At 40.3% G+C, this 25,755-nt stretch overlaps 1 protein-coding gene across 2 annotated transcripts in view; it reads left to right on the forward strand.

The window, feature by feature from the left end:
• Positions 1-20,507, forward strand: part of Nup155 (nucleoporin 155) — a 50,597-nt gene extending 30,090 nt beyond the window's left edge. Inside the window, exons 21-35 of one of the 2 annotated variants that reach the window (XR_003951358.1) lie at positions 499-596; positions 1,877-2,007; positions 3,616-3,807; positions 4,699-4,837; positions 6,136-6,271; positions 7,791-7,944; positions 8,146-8,250; positions 8,945-9,099; positions 11,406-11,535; positions 12,361-12,474; positions 13,764-13,884; positions 14,113-14,398; positions 15,564-15,700; positions 17,334-17,440; positions 18,274-18,478. Coding sequence is in view for 1 of the 2 variants with exons in the window: in NM_133227.3 (NP_573490.3) it covers positions 499-596; positions 1,877-2,007; positions 3,616-3,807; positions 4,699-4,837; positions 6,136-6,271; positions 7,791-7,944; positions 8,146-8,250; positions 8,945-9,099; positions 11,406-11,535; positions 12,361-12,474; positions 13,764-13,884; positions 14,288-14,398; positions 15,564-15,700; positions 17,334-17,440; positions 18,274-18,412 (1,969 nt within the window). In the remaining variant the exon portion in view is untranslated. Of the gene's footprint in view, positions 1-498; positions 597-1,876; positions 2,008-3,615; positions 3,808-4,698; positions 4,838-6,135; positions 6,272-7,790; positions 7,945-8,145; positions 8,251-8,944; positions 9,100-11,405; positions 11,536-12,360; positions 12,475-13,763; positions 13,885-14,112; positions 14,399-15,563; positions 15,701-17,333; positions 17,441-18,273 lie in introns of both variants that reach the window. The other variant, NM_133227.3, reaches the window with a different exon arrangement.
• The last annotated feature ends 5,248 nt before the right edge of the window (positions 20,508-25,755 follow it).

Below are 25,755 nucleotides of genomic sequence, written 5' to 3' on the forward strand. Positions count from 1 at the left end.
CAAAGAGGCGCTTATCTCTGTTTTATTGGTATATTTGATAACCTGTGCATCCAGCCACAGCATTTAAGAAAGTTTTGTCAGCAAGCAATATTTTTAGGTTCTTTTTTTTTTGGTTTTTCAAGACAGGGTTTGTCTGGGTAGCCCTGTCTGTCCTGGAACTCACTTTGTAGACCAGGCTGGCCTCGAACTCAGAAATCCACCTGCCTCTGCCTCCCAAGTGCTGGGATTAAAGGCGTGTACCACCACTGTCCAACTCAGTTAATGTATTAAAAATAAGAATATGTTTAAACTTGCTGAATGTATAGGTTGACCTTCAAGTCACTCTAACATTGTAATTGCTGATATTTTAAAGTATTAGTGCATGGGCTATGCACATTCTTGTCTTACTAAAATAAGAAATTTAACTGAAAAAAAAAAAAAGTACTGTACACACCTGTATTTTCTAAAGTCTGATCCATGCCCCAGTAAAACTCACACTCACTGTAATTTCGGTTTCAGTACTACTGCCAGAGTGCAGCAGCGGCTGGTTGGGTTCATGCGTCCCGAGAATGGAAACACCCAGCAAATGCAACAGGAGCTGCAGAGGAAGTTTCAGGGTAACTGACTTCTGTGACCCCACCAGTGCAGTGTCCTAAAAACACAAGATTTTTTTTTCTTTTTCTTTTGAATTAAAGTGCCATCTTTATGGTTGAGAAAATAGAGCAGCATGGAAATTATTTTTTTTTCATCCCCTCTGATTTTTGCTCCTCTGTCCTCAGAAAGCATGATACATTCTTTTTGATTAATTATTTTCTTCATCGTGGTAACATATCTATACCTTAAAGTTGACAGTTTTAGTGTTTGACATTTTTAGTCATTTCTATACATTCTGGTTGCTCCCTCCATCCATTGTCCCTCACTTCCACTACAATCAAATCCCCCACCCCCACCCCCCCACCCCAGGCCTCTTCAGGCTTCGTGACTGCGTTTTCTTGTGTAATCTTTTGGGCCGTCTGGGTCATGGTTGGACTAGGTCCGTCCATTGAACTTGGTGGGATCGCCAGTGGGTGCACAGGTAAAGAACTGATCCCCCTGGCTCTGAATCCATCACTAGGGAGCACTCGGGTTTGAGCCCCTGAGCGCCTAAAGTATATACAATTCAGCATACTCAGTATCTTCACGTTATTGTGACTATTGCCAACATCTGTTTGTTGAACTTCCTTATACCGTAGTTAAGCTTCGTATAACAACAGCTCAGAAACTCAAATTTTCCCTGTCATCAGCTCATGGCACCCACCGGCCTCCTTTCATTTTCTGTCTGTTTGACTCTGGGTATTTGGTGTAGCACTTGTTGTCATTGCGTTACTGGCTTACTTCACTTAGCATACAGTTCTTCACGTCCAACCATGCTGCAGCATATGTTAGAATTTCCAGTCTAAGACTGAATAACAGTCTTTTGTACTATACATATATAATGTTTATCCATTTTTGTCCCTTTTGATGTATTCTACTTACTTATAAGATAAGGCAAGTTATCATGACTGACCAAATTGATTTAATGTACTAGGGTATGTTATACAAGGCTTGAGAAACTCAGTCCTGGGAAACTTGATGATGCCTTCTAGAAGGTCCTCTAGGCTGTTGGTTTAGTGGCACTTAAGAAACGAGAGAAGGCACTACAGTGTTTTTATTTTTCACGTAGGCCTTTGCAAGTGTTTCCAGAGTGTATTCATGCCAGTGTATTTCATGGGGATGAGCACATGATTGCCCCAGTTGGCGGTGGTTGGAGGCAGGGGAGGAATGGGGGTGTCACTCTTAGCTATGCTGTATTTGACATGAGGAAGCAGTTCGCCCTGTGTCATTTGGTGAAATGTCATTAGTTGTATTTTGTCATTAGAGGCTCAACTGAGTGAAAAGATTTCACTTCAGGCGATCCAGCAGCTGGTTAGAAAATCGTACCAAGCTCTGGCTCTCTGGAAACTCCTTTGTGAACATCAGTTTTCTGTCATTGTCGGAGAACTTCAAAAGGTGAGGTGGGTTTTGTCCTCTGGGGTTATTTAATACCCAAAATGCTTCTTTCTTTTTTAAGTTTATGTGTTCTGTGTGTGGTGGCACATATCTTCGAGGCAGGTGGATCTTTCTAAGTTGTAGGCCAGCTTGGTACACATAGTGAATTAATTCTGGGACAGCCAGGGCTGTGTAGGGAAATGCATGCACATGTTCTGCCTATACGTATGTAAGAGCATGAAATGCTTGCCTGGTGGTGTTCCAAGGAAGCCATCAGATACCCTTAGAATTGGAGTTACTGATGGTTGTGGTCTTCCATGTGGGTGCTGGGAACTGAGCCTGTGTCCTCTTTAGGAGCAGCCAGTGCTCCTGACTGCTGAGCTGCCTCTCCTGTCCCCTACAGATTTAGCTTCAAGCAACGTTTCACAGTGATCCCCAGTTCTTTTCCTGGTGGCCAGAGAGTGGCTGTGGTTGTTGTTGCAGTCTTTCTTGATTTTTAAACTTACATAAACTTTTGTTTTCCCCTTTTAGAAATCTGAAACTCTCCTATTTAGTTGATGGAAACCATTTCATTTTCCCTGGCAGGTAGCTGGTGGCATGTTTTTGGATTTCATTGGATTTTAAATGTAGATTTTAAACTTCTTAGGCTCCAAGTCATTTGTGATCTGCCTTCAACCTTCCTGTCTTCCACTACTATATATATATACACTCAAGGAATGCAAATAAGTATTTGCCCCAAAAATTACAGTACTTTGTAAATATTTTTGTTGAAATTTAAGAAAAAAAATGCATCACTATAAAAATACTTTCTGGACTATAAATTATAAATGACCTTATCCTTTGAGCTAGCTTAGCAAGAAACTTTGTTCAAAATGCAGGTCAAATTCATGCATCTAATTTTGTAATCACAGCATTATCTAGGGAAAACAAAACGAAAGCACAAGATTCTTTTTTGTTTGATCTTTTGAGACAGGACCTCACTATGTAGCTCTGGCTGTCTTGGAACTTACTGTGTTCTCCAGACTGGCCTCCATCTTACAAAGGTCTCCCTGCCTGTACTTCCACATGCTGACACACCACACCTCGTTCCAGCCATATTTTTTTACGTGCAGCTTAGTGGTTTGTTTTTTTTGTTGTTGTTGTTGTTTTTGTTTGTTTGTTTTTGCCAATGGCCAAAAGCAAAGTGGCCTGATACTAGTGCTGGCTCTGCCTTGAGTCGACTTTTCTTATATGTAAAGTCAGATGGTTGAATTAAACCAACTATGGGCTCTGACTTTATGTGATTTTATTGCATTTTTCCCCCCTGCAAAGCTGTGTCAGTGTATTTGGTTTGTCAGTGCTGGGAATCGAACCTCAGCCCCATTCTTACTTAAATTAGAGTCTATTGGTAGAGTCTTTTATTACTAATGAAATTTCTGCATGGTGGCTCATACATTTAGTCCTAACATTTGGGAGGCTGAGGCAGGTAGTTCTGTGTTTAAGGCCAGCCAGGTCTTCATAGTAAATTCTAGGTCAGCAAGTGCTAACTAGTAAGACCCTGTCTCAAAAAACAAACAAACAAACAAATTCTTCTTTGTGAGCAAATAAAGTTTTCTTTGATTTTGATGAAGGGTTTTCTTCCCTTCCTAGGAATTTCAAGAGCAGCTGAAGATCACCACCTTTAAGGATCTGGTGATCAGGGACAAAGAGGTCACTGGAGCATTAATTGCTTCTCTTATCAACTGCTACATCAGAGACAACGCCGCCGTAGACGGCATTAGCTTACATCTGCAGGACACCTGTCCGCTTCTGTATAGCACAGACGATGCAGTTTGTTCTAAGGTATGATGTATCACTGCTTCTAAATTAGTAGTTTATATGTGAGGCTTCATAGTGATGAGTGGGAGTGGAGAATCAGGGTTTTCCCGTACATTAATATGGTCCAGTGTCAGAATCCTCAACTAAGAGATGGGTTGAAATACATGGTTTCTTAAAAATATATGTATACTCTTTTAAGTGTTACATATACAGTATCTTCGGCAGTATTTTTAGGCTATGGCTTAAATGACAAAGCCTATAGGACTAGACAGTGGTGTTTTTGGCTCAGGTGTTTAAGAGCACTGGCCTTTTCTGGCGGACCCAGGTTCAACTCTGAGCACCCATAAGGCAGCTCTACTGTCTATAAAACCAGTCCCAAGGGTTCTGCTGCCTTGCCCTGACATCCATGGGCATCAGGAACATGCTGCACAGACATACATGCAAGCAAAACATCCCCATACGTACATTTTAGAAAGGTAGAAGTTAGCAATTAAGAAAAAAAATATATCACTTAATTTAGTAATTGAGATCATTGAAGTTTGTTTCCTTCCTTAGAAAGTAAGGAAGATCACTAAAACTTTAAGTAAATTTGGAGTGACTCAAAGTTAATGAGGCAATTCTTATTGATCCTTTCCTACAGGAGAAAAAAAATTAAGTGTCACCTGCTGAGCTGCCTGCTGACCAATAATGTATTGACTAGGCAAGAGCATTCCCAGACAAGGCTATCTGGGAAAGACTAGCTAGGATTATTTTGGTCAAAAACTTTTCTGCCTAAAAGTAAGAAGTAAGTTTGTAGAATTTTTATTTATAATGATAATAAGCCACATGTAAATTTAGTAGACAGACTAAAACATATGGACAGCATCGTCTGCCTGCTTGACTTTGCCTCTGTTTAAACTGTTGTCCTCTCTTTAGGCAAATGAGCTCCTTCAGCGTTCCCGACAAGTTCAGAGTAAGACTGAGAGAGAGAGGATGTTACGGGAGTCACTGAAGGAGTATCAGAAGATCAGCAACCAAGTGGACCTTCCCAGTGTCTGTGCTCAGTATAGGCAAGGTCGGAACCAAGTGCTTCTTTGTGTCTCTTTCTTACCTGGGGACACAGGCCATGTGTGAATGCAGCAGTGATCTAGAGTCTCTTCTCTGGCAAATCTTCTAGCATCTTTGCCAAAGTGAGACTTTGAATTGTGTAGTTGCTTTTATTTATTTATTTTGTTTCCCTTTTTCCTTTTCATACTGGAGAACAAACTAGCACCTATACATATGAGGCAAGTGCTTATTTACTTTTTAGACAACTGGCCATGAACTGAACTCTCTCTGTAGTCAAGAGACTATGGCCATGAGCTTCTGATCCTACAGCCTCCTCCTCCACAGCCTGAGATTCTACACATGCCTCTCACACATGCCTCTCTTTCTGGCTAATATACTTTTGACATTTCAGTTTTTTGGTTTTTTTGTTTGTGTTTGTTTTTATTTTTGTCTTTTTCGAGACAGGGTTTCTCTGTGTAGCCCTGGCTCTCCTGGAACTCACTTCTGTACCCAGAAATCTGCTGGGCAGTGGTGGCGCATGCCTTTAATCCCAGCACTTGGGAGGCAGAGGCAGGCAGATTTCTGAGTGCAAGGCCAGCCTGGTCTACAGAGTGAGTTCCAGGACAGCCAGGGCTATACAGAGAAACCCTATCTCAAAAAAAAAAAAAAAAACCAACAACCAACAATAGAACTCAGAAATCTGCCTGCCTCTGCCTCCGCCTCCCAAGTGCCGGGATTAAAGGCGTGCGCCACCACTGCCCGGCAGTTCTTTTTAAGCTACACTACTACAACTGAATTATACTTAATTTTAAAATGCCTAGGGCTGGTGAGATGGCTCAGTGGGTAAGAGCACCTGACTGCTCTTCTGAAGGTCCAGAGTTCAAATCCCAGCAACCACATGGTGGCTCACAACCATCCCTAACGAGATCTGACTCCCTCTTCTGGAGTGTCTGAAGACAGATACAGTGTACTTACATATAATCAATAAATAAAATCTTAAAAAAAAAATGCCTAAAATTTTTGACTAATTTTAAAAGTAAAAACTGTAACTCAGCACAGATTTGAATTGCAAGTTTTTTCCTCTAAAACGTGTTTGTTATCTTATATATGAAGGTTCTTTTCTAAGAGAGCATCCATTAATATGCCTTGTAGCCATATTAGACCTTCTTCTTCATAAGTAAACACATCAGAACTATTTTGCCATGCCATTACTAGAATAATAAGTGTGTAATAGAAACACAGCATTCCATTCTTGGTTCCTTTATGTCTGCCTAGGAAAGCCTTTGTAGTGAGCTCTAAGCCCTTGGCCTTTGTCTTCCCCATTAGTGCGTTTTTATGAGGGTGTGGTGGAACTTTCTCTTACTGCTGCCGAGAAAAAAGATCCTCAGGGTCTTGGACTCCATTTCTATAAACATGGGGAACCAGAAGAGGATGTGGTTGGTCTTCAGACTTTCCAAGAGAGGTGAGCGCTCAACCCTTAGCTGATTGTTGGGCTTTTAGAGACAGACCTTTCTTTGTATAAGAATTTTATTGATGGTATAGGAAAAGAACATTTCAAATACAACCCTTATAAAATTTAAATATGTTCTCAGTTAGAAAGACCTGAGTTTTTATCAAGTCCTGAATCTGTAAGATTTTAGTCTTAGGAAAATTGAGACAGCACTTAGAAGTGTTTTGTGTGTCTGTGCAAGTGATATATGCACGTGTGTACATGGACACTTGGAAGTCAGGGGAAGACATCAGGTGACCTGTTTTCTGTCCCTTTCCAATCTGCTCTTTTAAGGGGCTTCTCCCTGAAGCTGCAGTTAGGCTGCCAGTCAGTAAGTCCAAGCAGTCCTTGGTCCTCACAGTGCTGGAGGTAGTAGCATGGAGAGATAGCCACCCCTGCCTTTTTGCATGGGACCTAGAGAATTGGACCCAGGTCCTCATGTTTGCTTAGCAAGCAACTTTAATCTGCTGAGCTGCCATCTCAGCCTTAAGAAGGTTTTTGTTAATTTTTATTTATTTGTTTGTTTATTTATTTGAAATATGTATCCACAGTCAGTGCAGAAATCTTTGTAAACCAATCTGGTCTCAAACTCAGTGATCAGTTTCTCCCTTCCTCCCTAGTCCTGAGATTAAAGGCCTGTATCACCGCACCTGTCATTTATAAATGGTTTTGGTCCAGAACCTGTGGGACTATCTTCCTTTTCTCTATTTATTTATTTTTTTAACTTACTGTAGTTTTTGAGATCTCTGATTTGAGAACAAAACTGGCTCCCCCCACACCTGTTCCAGGTGAAAATAAGTTGTTTTTTTTTGGTTTTTTTTTGTTTTTTTTTTCAAAAGGAAAAGTTTTTTAAATGGCCACAAATCTGTAGAGATTTAAAGAAATATACTGGGCTGGAGAGATAACTTAGTGGTTAAGAGCACTGACTGCTCTTTCAGAGGTCCTGAGTTCAATTCCCAGAAAGCACATGGTGGCTCACAACCATCTGATGCCCAATTCTGGTGTGTCTGAAGACAGCCACAGTGTACTCATCCATACTCATACATAAAATAAACAAATCTTTAAAAATAAAAGAAATATACTAATTTTATAAATTCTTGTTTGTTTAACCAAATAGTTTTCAGATCTTTTGAAAAAAAATATGTTGGATTTTTTTGAGGGAGGGATAGAGGATATAGGGCGCTTGGGTGTAAATTTTATCATCATCATTATTTTATGTGTATAGGTGTATCATTTTGTGTGCCTGGTATCTCTTAGACTGCCTTGGAGGTACTGTAAACTGAAGCCTATGGGAGGTACTGTAAACTGAACCTGTGGGTGCGGCGAGTTCTTAACCACTGAGCCATCTCTCCAAACAAGCTTCAAACTCAAATCTGTCTTAGCCCATGAGTGTTAGATTTAGAGGCACATATTGTGTCTGTCTGTTTGCTTGATTGTTTAAATATTTTCTGGTTAAACAATGTGATGGATCACCCCACCCCCCCTTTTTCAGATTAAACAGTTACAAGTGCATTACGGATACTCTGCAAGAGCTGGTAAATCAAAGTAAGGCAGCTCCCCAGTCTCCCAGTGTACCCAAAAAGCCTGGGCCTCCAGTGCTGTCATCTGATCCCAACATGCTGAGCAATGAAGAAGCAGGACATCACGTAAGGGCAGGCATGCTTCCCCTCTGGAAGAGGGTGGGGTTTGAACTGCTGTAGGGTAGTGGAGGCATAATCCCTGGGAATGGTGGTTGCCCTTCTACTGCTAAGCTTGTTTCCTTCCCAGAGGTCGGAGGAGGTGGGATGGGGTATGTCAAGCAAGTTAGCCTTTAGCCATGCTAATCTTCACTGTTTTCTTCATTTTAGTTTGAACAAATGCTTAAATTGGCACAGCGGTCCAAGGATGAGCTCTTCAGCATTGCTCTTTATAACTGGCTAATACAAGCTGACCTTGCAGATAAACTGCTACAGGTAACAATACTGTTTGTGCAATATAGTTTATGTCAATTTATACTTCTAAGTTGTATAACAATAGCTTTTGTAGATATAGGAAATTAATATTTTTTCCTGTGTATAATATTAGGTGTTAGCATATGGCTAAGTATTTTTATTTTTCTAAGAAGCAAAATGCACAGTTTTGATGTCTAGAGGCTGATTTGAATAGTAGCATTGTTGAGTAGTACAAGTCTTTGGATTAGTAATGAGGCTCTGTCTTTAAGTCATTGGGTGCCTGGAACTCAATCTATAGACCAGGCTGCACTCAAACTCACATAGATCAGCCTGCCTCTGCCTCGTGAGTGCTGGGACATGTGTCAAAGATTTTTTTTCTAAGTACCATTGTTCATTGATGTATAAACTTGAAACTTGGGATTTGTTAATGCCAAGTCAGCAACTCTTTTATGAAAGCTCATTAAAAGAATTAGAATTTTACAGCAAATTTATTTTTTAATTAGTGTGTTACAAAAAGTTCTTCATTAGTTAGTAAAATCACTTGTACTGAGTAAATTTTCTCCTTCACCTACTGGTGTTAGATTCAGTTTTCCATATTTTCAGAATACAAGGCACATGCGCACATGCGTGCGCGTGCACACACACACACCACTGGTTTCTACTTTAAAAGCACCTAGGTGATTACAAACATTTTCTGTGTGGCTGCAATTTCCAGATTGCGTCACCATTTCTGGAGCCACATCTTGTGCGAATGGCCAGAGTGGATCAGAACAGAGTCCGCTATATGGATTTACTCTGGAGGTATTACGAGAAGAACAGGAGCTTCAGCAGCGCCGCTCGGGTCCTATCCAAGTTGGCGGACATGCACAGGTAAGGACGACATCCGAGAGGCTGGTTGACGGAGTAGGACAGAGCTCTGTGGGTGTGGGTGTTTTCATCTACCCAGGGGCTGTAGAGGCATCAGATCATCTAGAGCTCTGGACTCTTGGGAGCCACTGACTTGGATGCTGAGACATCTCTTTAGGCCTTTAGTTAGTTACTTTGAAAGTATCTAGTTTAGGGGAAGGGAGAGATGGCTCGGCAGTTAAGAGCACTGGCTGCTCTTCCAGAGGCCCTGAGTTCAGTTCCCAGCAACCACATTGTGGCTCACAACCATCTGTAATGGGAGCTGATGCCCTTTTCTGGTATATCGGTGACAGCGTGCTCATATACATAAACAATTGGTTTTAAATTTTAAAAAATGTTGAGTTTAATTGGGTTAGATAGTGTTTTTAAAAATGTCGAGTTTAATTGGGTTAGATAGTGACTACAGGGAGAGAAAAGGAACAGAGTTCCTAAGTGCACAGAGAACTTGATGTGTAACTCCAGTTAAAGGGGGAGCAGTTAAAGGAATGGAGCACCCCTAGCTCGTGAGGCCTTGAAAAGAAGAGAACGCAGATTAGACCTGGATTTGTGGTCTATTTTCTCTTCACTTGTGTGTCAGTATGGATGCATAGGTGCCACACTTCATGTGAAGGTGAGACGACAACCTGAGGTAGTCAGTCTCTCTTTTCCACCCTGAGTCAAACTTGAGTCGAGGGTAGGTGGAAATTGCCTATGTCTGCTGAGTTACCTTGTTCGCACCCTGCAAAGGGTATTTTCAGACTGGTTGATCTGAGAAGTTCCCAGTGAGTGAATCGAATCGGCTTGTTTGTTTCTTTACTGAGACAGTTTCGTGCATCTGCAATTTCATCCTATCTCTTAAATGATTCTAGGATCTCAGCTGTTCAGGGGGGTGCTAAAATAGTCTTGGGAGACCATTGAAGAAGGATATCAGGACTCTGTTGAGTCCCATTAAGGGAAAGTTGTGTTTGTTTGTTTGTTTGTTTTAAGATGTACTTATTTTATATATGTGAATACACTGTCATTGTCTTCAGACACACCAGAAGAAGGCACCAAACACCATGTGGCAGCTGCAAATTGAACTCAGGACCTCTGGAAGAGCACTCAGTGCTCTTAACCTCTGAGCCATCTCCAGCCCCCAAGTTGTTTCTTACTCTGGCCAAGAAAGTCATGACATTCTGATCTGCTCCTAAGATTTAATGCTACATGCTATTATGTGACAGTAAATGTCTTAATCCAGTTGTCCTGTGAGTTGTCTGTCCGTGAGTGAGGAAATCTAATTCACCTGAAGACATGCTAGGAACAGGGAGGAGGAATTGTCCCTTAATGAGACAATGCGCTTCTTGAAGAAGCCACTGCCTTGCTATGGTCATTTTTCTTGGTTACAGTTTTTCTTTTTTGTCTGCCTCTTATTTTCCCAAAGCCTTGAATCCCCAATTCCTTGGCCTTTATCACTGTCTGTGCCTAGCCTCTGCATCACAGAGATCTACCTGCCTTTGCCTCTGACTCTCCTAGCTGCTCACACAACCACTTCTAAGTAATACTGGTTGTTTTCCTCTGATTTCCTTCATCCTCCTCCCCAGCAGCTCCGGGGTTGGCAGCTTACCTGCTCTGTTGTCTTTCTTTTAAACCGTGATAAAATTGTCCTTAAGGCTTCTTCCTAATCCATTTTCTAAGTTCTTTTATTAATGAAATCAGAAACACAAAAAAGGGAACCCCAGTAACATGCTTCCCAATGTAGGATACCCAGTGATTCCAGTAACAGCAGAATTTCATGTTTTTCACATAATCATGAGTATTTGTTACCCAAAGTTAGGATCTTATCGCTAGAAAATAAAGTATTGGCCAAGCATGACAGTGAACATCTGTAATTCCGGAACTTAGGTGGAGGCAGGGCGACTCCAGTCCAGTCAGGGGGTCTGCACAGTGAGACCCGGTGTCAAAAAGAATTTATATTATTATTATTATTATTTGCATTTCTTCAAAAGCCTTTTATGTTCTGGTCTTAAAATAGTGTGTCTTACTTGATATATTTGACTCTTAAGAAACTGTAGCCAACGGCCATCACTGGAAAGAGAGGCCCATTGGACTTGCAAACTTTATATGCCCCAGTACAGGGGAATGCCAGGGCCAAAAAGTGGGAGTGGGTGGTTAGGGGAGTAGGGGGGAGGGTATGAGGGACTTTTGGGATAGCACTGGAAATGTAAATGAGGAAAATACCTAATTTAAAAAAAAAAAAAAAATATATATATATAAAAGAAACTGTAGCTAAAATTACAGATTTTTCTTCCTAGCACAGAAATTTCACTTCAGCAGCGACTAGAATACATTGCTCGAGCCATCCTTAGTGCGAAAAGTTCCACTGCCATCTCATCCATAGCTGCAGATGGTGAATTCCTGCATGAGTTAGAAGAGAAAATGGAAGTAAGTACTAAATACTTAGGCTTCGCCGAAGAGTGGCTGCCACGGTTACACCACTGTCTACTCTTAACCATGGCTTAAGTTCAGCTGAAGTCATTATTAATTGTAAGTGTGTCTGCCTGTGAATGTTGGACTCACGTCACGTTTGGATGCAGATGTTAAGGAGTCAATGTTTGGGACAGAAAGGCTTAATTTGGTAGATTCTCCCTTAACTTATCAATAATTTTTATTTTTCATTTTCTCAACTGAATAGCAGCAGTTGGATCACGGGGCATTTTTCACGTATTCTGGGTCTAATAAGTAAATGTAAGGAATAGACTGAGCTGCTTAAACTGAGATTCAAATATCTTCTGGTTGTCTGAGGAAAAGAAGTTATTTCTTACAAAAATGAGGTCAGTGTCCTGCTGGCTTCCCTTTTTTCTGATGCTACAGTTCCCAAGGAGGAAGAAAAGATAAACCTTACAAGATGCACATTTACTCTTTGAAAACCATAGCCCTGACATAAAATGGTTGGCTTCCTTTCTCATTTCTGGAGTGACTTTGGTGCAATGGCATTGGCAACTAGAGATCCAGCCTAGAAATTTGTCTGTCAGTGATCATTGAATTACTGATGGCAGTGACTTTGGGGAGCAATATTCCTTGTCACAGCTCATTTCCTGTGACATCAGTTACCTTGAGAGGATAGTCTCTTACAATAAAATATGTAGTATTAATACACTCTCTTCACTTTTGCAAACTTAAACTTTTAGATGAGAGATTATTTCTTTAAGTACCTATTGAGTATTATAAAGATATTAATACATCATATTTATTTTCTGTTGAAACTAGGTTGCTAGAATCCAACTTCAGATACAAGAGACACTACAAAGGCAGTACTCCCATCATTCTTCAGTGCAGGATGCAATTTCTCAGCTGGATTCTGAGCTCATGGACATTACTAAGGTAATAGAGATCCCGAGAGGGGGGAGGAGAGGGAGAGGGGGGAGAGGGAGAGGGGGGAGAGGGAGAGGGAGAGGAGAGACTGAGACTCACTCTTCATGGGAAAGTAACTAAAGTTCTCTTTGACAGCTTGTCACTGGCCAGACAACACATGACTTTAGTCTGACTCCTATAAAAGGCAGACCAGTCCCAATAGCAACCTTGTTAGCCTCATGTGAACCCTGTTCAAACGAACATGCTTGGTTGCTATTGCTGTTGGTTTTGTAGTTAAAGTTTTGATTTGGTATTTTGAGACAAAGTCTCAGTGTGTGACCCTGCTGGTGTTGAACTTGTGGCATTCCTGCCTCTGCTGGCATTTCAGGCATGTGCCGTCACACCAGCTTAAAGCCACATCACTGAAGCCTTCCTTCCATCCTACGTGGTTTTGCTTATCTGGTTGAGTGTCTTTTGCTCTCCGTGTTTCTTACAGAGTCTTCTGGAGACACTCTTTATTTTGTTTGTTTGTTTGTTTGTTTGTTTGTTTGTTTGTTTGTTTGTTTTTTGAGACAGGGTTTCTCTGTGTAGCCCTGGCTGTCCTGGAACTCACTCTGTAGACCAGGCTGGCCTCGAACTCAGAAATATGCCTGCCTCTGCCTCTGTCTCCCAAGTGCTGGGATTAAAGACGTGCGCCACCACGCCTGGCCTGTAGACACTCTTATGTGTGTCTACACATAAGTGCTTTTTGTACATGGTTTCTCTGTGTAGTGTTGGTTGTTCTGGAACTTGCTCTATAGATCCCGAATTCCCAGATCTGCGCCACTGTCACATCCTTTGCCATGGTTCTTAACCTGGTTTAGAGGACACTAATTCTAGGACCTCAGCAGCACCCTCCTCCTAAAATAGCACATGCGTGCTGAAACCTGTTTGAGGGTGCCAATGGAGACCCTGCTCAAAAGACAAGTTCCAAAGCTGAAACTTTGAGCACTGCAAGTGGAAAATTCCACACATGATCTTATGTGATGAGTCACCATCAAAACACTTGGTGTTATTAGAATTTTGTATACAGTTTCCCTTGGACTAAGTGTATTTCACATTTAAACTGGGGTCCCATTCCCATTGCATCTTTTGTGTATGCACATATTTTTAAATACTTGTTTCTAAATATATTGTATAATGGCTACTCAACTTGTAATGTATTTTATATACTTTAGATAAAATATTTCATTGTTTTTCATTGAAAGGTATACTTCACTTAATATCTCTAAACAGTGAGCTGAAGTTGCATGTTTAATTTTGGAATTTCTTTGCCACAGCTCTATGGGGAATTTGCTGACCCGTTTAAACTTGCAGAGTGTAAACTTGCAGTCATTCATTGCGCTGGTTACTCAGATCCCATATTGGTGCACACACTCTGGCAAGATATCATAGAGAAAGGTGAGTGTTGAGTTGCAGATACATTGCTATATAGTACTCACGTATCCAAATGAACACAAGCTGCTAGCAGTATGGAAATGGGCTATGTATACCTACTAGAAAGGATATGGAGGACATGTGCATACAAGGGCAGCTGATTGTACAGTGTGACGCTGGGGAATATTTGTGGTAGGGTATATAGTTTATTTGATGTATACCATCTCATAATGAACTATTTACTTCACTCAGAATCTTGTAACCAGTACCATTAACCGACACCAGTGACACGTCCGTGTTCTCACTCAGAAGCACAGAATCTGTTAGTTAAGTCAATGCAGATATCGGTCCTGAAGTATTTTGTATCTTTAAGCAATTAAGTAACCAATGTAAACATCTCACATTTCTCCTGACCTGTCTTTTCCAGAATTGAACGACAGCGTAGCATTGAGCTCGTCAGATCGAATGCATGCTCTCAGCCTCAAGCTTGTCCTCCTCGGCAAAATCTATGCTGGGACGCCTCGGTTTTTCCCTCTGGGTAAGCAGTGACTTTGCTATCTTATCTTCTGTTTAATAGTTTTTCTCCATTGGGAAACTTCACTGGCCCATAGAGATTCTTTTTGCTATGCATCTGTTTACTGTTTAGTTCAGCAGTGTTAATTCTGATTCTCCAGGGGGAAAAAAAATCCCTGAAGGGTAACACATTTGTTAATGAATAGCTGACTATGAAATTTTTTTCTTGAATAGATTTTTAAGTTTCTATATCATTTTTGGAATTATGTTTACTGACAAACTATATAGTTTAAGTGATTATACAGTTGGAAAACTGGTACAAGTATCAAGAAACAAAAATGGCCTATGATTTTGTGTATTAATAGTAATTTGAGATTCAGCTGTTCTCTATTGCATTAAAGTGACAGTGGGTGGGTTGTGTGTCTCTGTGTTTCTGTGTGACAGCATTTTGCCCAGATTGACCTCAAACCCAGGATGTTCTTGCCCCAGCCTCCTGAGTACAGGAATTACAGGTGTAGGTGTGCACCATACCTGATCTTTCTCTGCATCTCACCCTCTTTCTCAGGCTTTCCTCACGTCTTTCCTCTTCCATGCGTGCGAGCGTGAGAGAGTGAGAGACAGAGACAGAGACAGGCAGGCAGGGAGAGTGGGAGAGCAGATAGCCTGAAGTGTTCCTGGTTCTTGATTGGTCAGCAAGGCCATAGGAACCCACCTATCTATCTCTGCCTCAGTGATAAAATTACAAGCTTATACCACCATATCTAGAATTTTTTTCCATGGTGTCAAAATCATGTTTTGATGCTTTAAAGAGAAACATTTTCCCAAATGACCTACTTCACTGGCCCTCAAATATGTTTGAAATTCATTTTCAGATAGACACTTGAAACTACTCTTATTTATAAAACAATTAGATAATTTGCTGTATCAAGAGTTAAAAGTCCAAATTTCTGGGAAGTGATGGCTGGCTTAGCAATGAGAACGCTTGTTCCTGCTGAGGACCTGGGTTCAGTTGCCATCGTCCACATGGGTGCTCACAGAAGTGTGTGACTGCAATCCTAGGCTCATTTCTGGCTCATTTCTACACCAAGTATACATGTGGTATATATGCGTACATGCAGGCAAAGCACTCATATCGTTAAGCAATAAAAATGAATCATGTAGTAATTCTTATTTTTGACTTTTCCCCCCAGATTTTATCGTGCAGTTCTTGGAGCAGCAAGTTTGTACCTTAAACTGGGATGTGGGGTTTGTGATACAGACCATGAATGAAATCGGCGTGCCTTTACCTAGGCTGCTAGAAGTTTATGATCAGCTCTTCAAATCACGGGTAAGGCAAACAAAATGATCTCCCCAGATACAGGTGAGATTTTTGACTCCAGGTATAGGTAGGTTATCATTTAGGTTGGATGTGTTGAGTGCAGATATGCTTCATATGCAAGGGGAGTGAACTAGGGACTCTTATCTGAGAGTGTCTTTGCTGTGTATCATAACTAAAATGAAGTGCTAATACTTTATATCGGTGAGCATAATTATTTGTATTTACTCTTGTCTTCATGGGTAATCCAAAGTGGGGACTATTTCTGGGGTCACATCCCACGGCCTTGCACACTTGACATGTGCTGTACCATCAGACTATGATTCTCAGCTGCTCGCTTTAAGCACACAAAATAACAGTACATTTAGACATGTGACTTCATTTTAGAAAATCTTTTGTAAGGGATAGGGAGATACTCAGCCAATAACGTGCTTCTCATTCCAAGATTGCTTCCCTGAGCCCTATAAAAACTAAATGCAATGTTGTATGTTTATAATCCCAGCACTGGAAAGGCTGAGATGGTAAAAGGCATCCTGGGGCTTTCTAGCTGTGCATTCAATGAGACACTGTCTCGTGTGTGTGTGTGTGTGTGTGTGTGTGTGTGTGTGTGTGTGTGCGTGTGCGTGTGCGTGTGCGTGCGCGTGCACATGCATGTGTGCAGGTGCAATAGTGTTATCTATCAGTGCTGTTTGTTTTCCTGAGACAGGGTCTTGCCATATATAGTCCATGCTGGCCTTGAACTTGGGATCCTCTACCTAAGCTTCCTAAGTGAACTAGGTGACACAGCATCTGCCTTGTAACCATGTCTTCCAAGGCATCTTTTGCTTGTTCAGTAATAACTCAACTTTCCCTCATAATGAAAATAGTACTTCAACTTACAATGAGTCAGCGTGTTCTAGTCGTAAAGTTCTGTAACTCTTACTCTGTGTTCAGAGTGCATAAATTCAAAGGGAAGTAGGCTACAGCCCATAGAAATAGTAGTTTTTCCTTAATTTTATATTATATTGTCTAATGATAATTCAATTTTTTGTAAAAAAAAAAAAGTTATCAAAATATATTGGGGTTTTTAAAAAATTTTTTTAACTTTTGTTTTTGTTTTCTCAATACAGGGTCTCACTATGTAGCCCTAGCTTAGCCCTAGCTGTCTTAGAACTCACTATATAGACCAGGCTGGCCTCGATCTGCCTGCCTCTGTCTCCCAAGTCCTGGATTGCAGGTGTGCACCGCCAAGCCCACCTCACAAATATGGTGTTCATTTCAAATATTGATCTTAATCTTATATATAATTTAGAAAGTACATTCAATATATCTGGGAGGTTTTTTTGGGTTTTTGAAACAGGGTCTCAGTATGTAGCTTTGGCTGATCTAGAAGCTGAGGTGATCTCAAACTCCCAGAGATCTGCTTGTCTCTGCCTCCAGGGTGTAGGGATTAAGGACATGCACTACCACGTCCAGCTTCTAATGCTTTTTAATAGAAATTTTGAGTGGGCTCGAAAGACTTTAATTAACATAAATAATTAGGATAATACATACATACACATTTGATAAGTTATAAGAAAAACTGTGTATATATGCATACATACATATACATACATGCATACATACATATACATACATGCAGTCATGCTTTTTTTTCTCTTCCTAGGATCCATTCTGGAACAGAGTGAAAAGCCCACTGCACCTTCTGGATTGTATCCATGTACTGTTGACAAGATATGTTGAGAATCCTAGCCTAGTTTTAAATTGTGAGAGGTAACTATAAATTAAATATTATATTGTGAAAAAGTTTTAATTATTGCTACTAAGTACCTGGGAGAAGGGTTGGGAATGGATGTGGAATGCTCCAGACATTACAGAGGAGCATTGGGGAATATCTTAAGTAAATTAGCAATAACTATTTGAGTGATAACCTAATCGTTAGCATTCATGAAAAAAAGTTTCATGAAAGTTTCAACTGTGGGGCTAGATTTTCTAAAGTAAAAGTAATTTCTGAAGTACTGTATGTTCCTTCGTTGTGGTGTTATGACGTAGGACCTCAGGTCTACGTTTGTGGTAAAGCCTCCTCAGGAACCCGAGAGAGTGTAACTCTGTAACCGCAGTCGTCCCTGACTGCCCCTGGCCGGCAGGCTTCCGGTTGACAATGGTGCTTAGGGTAGATGACCTTGCCAAGTCCCCTTTCTGTTTGGAAGCACTTACCGCTTACTGAGTAATCTAACCCTTGCTTTTCATCGGGACTCTGAGAAAGTTAATCGAATCTTGGTCTGAAACGACTCTTTGAAGGAAATGGGTTTCAGTATAGCTGGTTGAGGGCCTGAAGCAAGCCAGGGCTCCGTGATTCTGAACGCTTTCTGCTTTTGCAGAGGTTCTGAGTTCACTTCCCAGCCCCCACATAGCAGCTCAGGGCCATTCATAGCAACAGTTGCAGGGTGTCTGGTGCCCTCTTGTAGCTGTGGGGGGTCCTGGACAGGTGCATGGTGTGCACACACACACATACACACATGCAGGTAAAGCACTCAGACACATAAAAATAAAGGAATAATAATAAACAAAAGTCAATGAGTGACCTGAAGTCTTTCTCCTTACAGGAGAAGGTTTACAAATCTCTGCCTGGATGCCGTCTGTGGATATCTGGTGGAACTTCAGTCAATGAGTTCTTCAGTAGCAGTACAAGCCATCACTGGGAATTTTAAATCGCTCCAAGCAAAGCTGGAACGGCTCCATTGATTACTGTAGTATATTTTCTTGTTTGCATTTTGGTCTGTAAAATAAAAGCTCAGCTGGGTCCAGAAATCAGGTGTTGTATATCTAAGAATTTTGGTAGAACATTTTTTTAATGAATGATAGTTATCTACAAATAGTACATTTGCCAAATGATTTAGTTTTTTTTTTTATGATTAGTATTTTTTTTAATTGATAAGTTGGGCCCAGATATGTAGCTCAGTGGTAAAATGTTTGTATAGTGTGTAAAAAGTTAGTAGTACCACACACAGACACAGCAGTCTATGAACAGCTGGAATAAGACTGTGTATGATTATGACACACAAAGATTTTGAATTTCACTAGTGGTAACAATTTTGACTTTGTATTATTTATCTACAGGTTTATGTAGGATGTTAGTATTAAAACTTATAGGCTATGCCAGGTTTGGTAGCACATGCCTTTAAGTCCAGCACTTGGGGAAGCAGTGGCAGGCGGCTCTTTAGAACTCACTGAGATTTCCAGGCCAGGGGCTACACAGTGAGACCTTATCTTCAAACAAACAAACAAACAAACAAACACCTTATAGGCTGGGTCTGTTCCCTTAGTGCTAGATTCTGTAACAGTCTTAATTAGTCATTTTTAGGTTAATATTTTATCAATTACAGCCCTTTATGTTCTCTCTTCCTCTTTTTTTCTCTCTCCCTCTCACCATAAGTACATACATTAGATTTTATGTATACATTTATATATGTGTGTGCAGGCTATATATGTATGTTGTATGTATATACAGGATTGTTTGAGCATGTGATTGTAACACTTCTATGTACTTAAAATCTTCATGATCACCCAGCTGTAATGGTGCTCCCCTTTAATGGCGGCACTCGGGAGTGTGGGGGAGAGTCAGAGTGGCCAGTCTGGTCTACATACTGAGTTACAATTCAACCACAGCTCTACAGGGACTACTGTTTCCTTAGAACCCTCACTGTCTAACTGTATGCTTCAAGCCAGCAACAGTAGCAGCAAATTAAATTACAAATTAAATTCCTGGCTCTCTGGTCAGATCTACCAAGCCAAAAACTGTGGCATAAATGCCAGTCTCTGTGTCTTAACAACCGTTCCAGTAGATGCAGATTTATGTCTTATTGACTTGTAAATCCTGTTTTATCTAGTTTGTTTTTGTTTTTTAATACTGATGGGTTTTCATGCTAAACAGGTAAATGTGCTCCCACTGAAGTTTAACATGTTAAAAGAACTTACTAAACTAAGTGTTCCAAATTATTATCAAAGACAAAAAAACCTGAGAATTACTAAGGCTAACCAAGAGAAGAGAGAGAGAAAAAGTGAAAAACAACTGGTTTCTACTCCTTAGTTGTTTTGTTATTTTATTTTTGCAGCAGATTGTGACATAGCGTAGGCTAGTGTCAAACCTAACTGCCTAGAGTGATGTTGAAATTCCGATTATCCGGCCCCTACCACCTGTGTGCTAAGACTGTAGGCAGGCTTCACAGTGCCTACTTTTTGTGATGCAGGCTGTTAAATTAAGCGAGCACCTTACCTACTGAATGAGTTAAGTTCACAGTCCTCAACTCCCCACCCCCACTCCTTTTTCTTTTTCTCTTTTCTTTCCTTTCCTTTTCTCTTCTCTTCTCTTCTCTTCTTTTCTTTTTTTTTTTTTTTGCTAGGTCTCACTAATATAGCCCAGGCTAGCTGCAAACACATGTTGATCCTCCTGCCTCAGACTTCCAAGTACTGGAAATCCAAGCATGTGCCACCATACCCAGCCTCCAGTGTTATTTATACTGTTGGAAGTATTCTCTTCTGTTTGTTGGCACTGGTGGAAATTGGGCAGTTTGTGAGTACACCTGAATATATTTCTACTTTTATCTTCTCCTGCGATTACGGATTTCTTTTTCACAATACCGTAGAATGCAATTCCGTTTTCACTTTGAATGTGTATTTCCTAAAAGATCAACGTAATGCTCATTGGGTGTCACTACCTCGTGTTTCTCAGTTTTTCATCTTATTAAGTAATTTTATAGCATTTGATATATTAATGGTTTTATGCATTTATACTTCTGTCATGCTCATTTTAAATGAAGGTCTTGTTTAAATGCTTTAATCTAGTTGTGTTTCCATTTCTGCTAGACATACACGACACTGTCTCCAGTTCTGTGGTAAGCGTGTTTACATATTAGCATGTGTGTTACATACACTTAGTCATCTGGGTGAGGTAGCTCTTGCATCTAATCACTACATTCAGCATGTTTAGGTACGAGTACTGAAAATAGAGATGTGGCTCTACACACATATGCACAGTACCTTAATAGATCTGCAAAATACTATATTAAAAAAGATGTAATTAACAGATACTTAAACACACTCTCCTTTATTCTTAAAGCACCTTACAGGGAGCTTAAGAATTCGCCTTTAATCCCAGCACTTGGGAGGCAGAGGCTGGCGGATTTCTGAGTTGGAGGCCAGCCTGGTCTACAAAGTGAGTTCCAGGACAGTCAGGTCTACTCAGAGAAACCCTGAATTTTCACTTCACAGCTAATGCTTGCAATGGCCTTCCTACAAGAACAGACACTGCTAGTCCATTGCTGCTAACATTTCTCATCCGTCAAATGAAATTATCTAAATGGCCTGTCCATTCAGATGTCTGATTTGAACCTCCAAAGGGGTGCCAATTCTGGAACTCGGTGGTCAGACGTAGCAATGGCAGCGTTCTAGCATATTATCCACTATGTAAGAGTACTTTGTTCCTGGACTTCGGTCAGTGCATTATCTTTATGCTGTATGTAGTGCGTTTGCGCAGGCAATGAATGGTTCATTGGTAGAACATCTTGAGAAAGTGTGTTTATTGTGTCTGCGAGGGTGTTGATTGTGATGTAGTTTTAGGTAGTTTCAGTATGGCTGAATGGTTAGGGAAGAAAGACACTATGCCTTTCTGCAGGATACACAATACTGACCTGGTTTGCATGCAATATGCATTTGACAGGTTTTCAGTTGTTAACTAATGACTTCTTCATTGAACTTGGAGTCACATAAGCTCCTCTTTATGTCTTATAGTTAGTTTCATCTCAGAAGTCTATCACAGGTTATTTGTATATTTTGTTTCTCCATGTTGCCCTGCTCCTTCACTAGTGGTGATATAGTCATAGCAAATAAATTAATCAAAACCCCAAATCTGAGTTTTTTGAAAGAGATTAGTGTTTTTTTAATAGTCTCTATTAATATCTTTTCTTAAATTATCTTAATAAGACCTTTTATACTTTTGAGTTCTCTACTAAAACTTTTAAACTCTTCACAGAGTTTTGTTTTCTTCATAAGTGAAGTGGTTGAAGCTAAATAAGACTCTTAAAGTTTTGTAAAAACTAACGCTATTTCTAAATTGCCTTACTATTTTTCTTCAAACAGTAGATGTTAATTGACATTGGCTTTACTTTCTCATTTTAAATCATTTCTAAAACACTATACAGCATATTTGAAATTAAATATCTCACAGTTGCCATGGTGTTTGTATACTACATTAATCTGCTATGTAGGATCCAGGACCCTGATAGGGAATCTCCAGCCCAAGCTTGACTTCTGAGGCTCGCTGTGGAAGCTGACCAAGCCGAGTGTGTACTTCTTTCTCCCTGGACTCTGCCCTCTGTTTTGATCCTTTATTTTCTACCTCAGTCCTTACTACCTGGTATTGTGAATTAGGAATATGATATCATCTCGAACATCTTCCCTCCCTCAAAATGTGTTCGTCATCAACTTCTTTTTTTTTTTTTTTTTTTTTTTTTTTGAGACAGGGTTTCTCTGTATAGCCCTGGCTGTCCTGGAACTCACTTTGTAGACCAGGCTGGCCTCGAACTCAGAAATCCGCCTGCCTCTGCCTCCCGAGTGCTGGGATTAAAGGCATGCGCCACCACGCCCAGCTCTTCATCAACTTCTAAGCAAGTCTATTTCCTACTATCCCCATATCTGTTCTCGTGTCATTTCAAAGCCTGCAGTCATGTGAGTTGTAGTTCTTTGGATCATTAGTTTGACCCCTTCCTTCATGTTTACCCATGGAACAATAGAGTGGCATGTGATGATTAGAAGATTAACAATAAAAGTAACACAAATCTGGGGCTAAGCACATGATGAATGGACCATCAAAACCACATCTATGAGACCCCTTAGAACTTGCAGTTTTTCCAGGCCATGTGCTTCTGCTCCACTTTTCTCCTTCTTCCTCCTCCTCTGTGTCCTCACCCTCTCACCTTCCACTTCACCACCCCTTTTATCTGCCCAATCATCAGCTCTCCTTTATTTTACAAATTAACGTTGGAAGCAGGTTTACAGGAAATCACCTGAGTGTTGACTCATTCCTTGCAGCCACTCACAGGAGAATGGAATTAACATCAAATAAGTCCCAGGGCTATCTACAACACCCTTTGGGCTGCACTTTTGATGTTTATTCTTTTTCTCTTTGCCCCATAACTCTTGGAAGAGTTGTGGGTAGTGTTACTGTGTTAGCTCTTCCCTAGAAGTGTAATTAACAGAAAAAGATCTGTGATGGGCTCAGACTTATCTCTAGTCATGGACTCAGTCTTGGAGTTAGAATTCTCACTTAACCATATGGAACTGGAAAAAATTACTTTGCCAAAAACAGGATGCCAAGCATGTAAGATCTGTCTATCCACTTGCAAGACCACTTCCTATATTTTATGAAAACTGCAAGCTTTCGGGTCCAAGAAAAATAAACCAGAGCTGGATATGCAAGAAGCATAATCAAATTCTCAGCAAACTGAGGAGGAAATCATGGAACTTAGCCCTATAAATATGTGACCCCTGTAGCACATAGCTAGACGCACAGGGACGGAAAATGAAGGGATGTCTCCTGCGGAGACTAGCAACATAACAATGTCTTTGCTTTGCCAACACTTATATCCTGGATAGTGAATTCTCAACCAGTGTGAATATGACAGATGAAATGTGAGATAAGGGAGTAAGAAAAGTAAGGCTGTCTGTCTAGGAAGGCCTCCATTTCATCCAGATTCTCCAGTTTTGTTGAGTAAAGGCTTTTGTAATAGGATCTGATGATTTTTTTTTTTTTAATTCTCTCCGTTTCTGTTGTTACGTCTCCCTTTTCATTGGAGGATTTTCTAGACAGTTACCAAAGTTAAATCAGGATCGGATAAACTATCGAAACAGTCCTGTTAACTCCTAAGGAAATAGAAGCAGTCATGAAAAGTCTCCCAACCAAAAGAAGCCCAGGGCCAGATATGGTTTTAGCGCAGAATTCCGTCAGACATTCAAAGAAGAGCTAATAGCAATACTTCTCAAACTATTTCACAAAATAGAAACAGAAGGAACACTACCCAATTCGTTCTATGAAGTCGTAGTTACACTAAAACCTAAACCACACAAAGACCCAACAAAGAAAGAGAATTTCAGATCAATTTCCCTTATGAATATTGATGCAAAATACTCAATAAATTCTCACAAACTGAATCAGAGAACACATCAACACGATCATTCACCATGATCAAGTAGGCTTCATCCCAGGGATTGCAGGGATAGTTCAGTATATGGAAATCCATCAACATAATCCACTATTTAACAAACTCAAAGAAAAAAATAAATAATCATCTCATTAGATGCTGAAAATGTCTTTGACAAAATACAACACCCCTTCATGATAAAAGTCTTGGAAAGTTCAGGAATTCAAGGTTCTAAACATAATAAAGCAATGTACAGACAACCAATAGCCAACATCAAACTAAATGGAAACTTGAAGCAATCTCACTAAAATCAGGAACAAGGCTTCCCACTCTCCCACTATCTATTCAATATAGTACTAGAAGTTCTAGACAGAGCAATTCTTATTTATTTATTTATTTATTTTTATATGTAAGTACACTGTAGCTGTCTTCAGACACTCCAGAGAGGGAGTCAGATCTCATTATGGATGGTTGTGAGCCACCATGTGGTTGCTGGGATCTGAACTTCGGACCTTCGGAAGAGCAGTCGGGTGCTCTTACCCACTGAGCCATCTCACCAGCCCTAGACAGAGCAATTCTACAACAAAAGGAGATCAAGGGGATACAAATTGGAAAGGAAGAAGTCAAGATGTCACTATTTGCAGATGATATCATAGTATATATAAGTGACCCTAAAAATTCCACCAGAGAACTACAGCTGATGAACAACTTCAGCAAAAAGACTGGATATAAAATTAAATCAGTAGACTTCCTCTAGTCAGAGGATAAACAAACTGAGAAAGTAATTAGGGAAATGACACCTTTCACAATAGTCACAAATAATATAAAATACCTTGGTGTGACTCTAACCAAGCAAGTGAAAGATCTGTATGACAAAAACTTCAAGTCACTGAAGAAAGAAATTGAAGAAGACGTCAGAAGATGGAAAAATCTCCCATGCTGATGGATCTGCAGGTTTAACATAGTAAAAATGGCCATCTTGCCAAAAGCCATCTACTGATTCAATGCAATCCCTATCAAAATTCCAATTCAATTCTTCACAGAGATAGAAAGAGCAATTCTCAAATTCATCTGGAATAACAAAACCTAGCATAGTGAAAACCATTCCCAATAATAAAAGAACGTATGGGTTCGGTAGCTGTATATGGGATGGATCACCATGTAGGGCAGTCTTTGAGTGGCCTTTCCGTCAGTGTGTTCAACGCTTTGTCTCTGTATTTGCTCCTGTGAGTATTTTGTTCCCCTTTCTAAGAAGGACTGAAGCACTCACACTTTGGTCTTCCTTCTTCTTGAGATTCATGTGGTCTGTGAATTGTGTTTTGGGTATTCCAAGCATTTGGGCTAATATCCACTTATCAGTGAGTACATACCATGTGTGTTCTTTTGTGACTGAGTTACCTCACTCAGGATGATATTTTCTAGTTCTATCATTTGCCAAAGAATCTCATGAAGGCAGCATTTTAGCTAGCTGAGTAGTATTCCATTGTGTAAATGTACCACATTTTCTGTATCCATTCCTCTGTTGAAGAACATCTGGGTTCTTTCCAGATTTTGGCTATTATAAATAAGGCTGCTATAAACACAGTAAAACATGTGTCCTTGTTATATGTTGTTGCCTCTTTTGGGTATATGCCCAGGAGTGGTATAGCTGGATCCTCCCTGGACCATAGCTGGTATGCTGTCTTTTTTCCACTGGATAGTTTTGGCTTTTGTCAAAGATCAAGTGACCATAGATGTGTGGGTTCATTTCTGGGTCTTCAATTCTATTCCATTGATCTACCTGCCTGTCTCTGTACCAGTACCGTGCAGTTTTTATCACTATTGCTCTGTAGTACAGCTTGAGGTCAGGGATGGTGATTCCCTCAGAAGTTCTTTTTCTTTGCATTTTGT

This window comes from Mus musculus, chromosome 15 (genome assembly GCF_000001635.26).
Source record: "Mus musculus strain C57BL/6J chromosome 15, GRCm38.p6 C57BL/6J".
NCBI classification, from domain to species: Eukaryota; Metazoa; Chordata; class Mammalia; order Rodentia; family Muridae; genus Mus; species Mus musculus.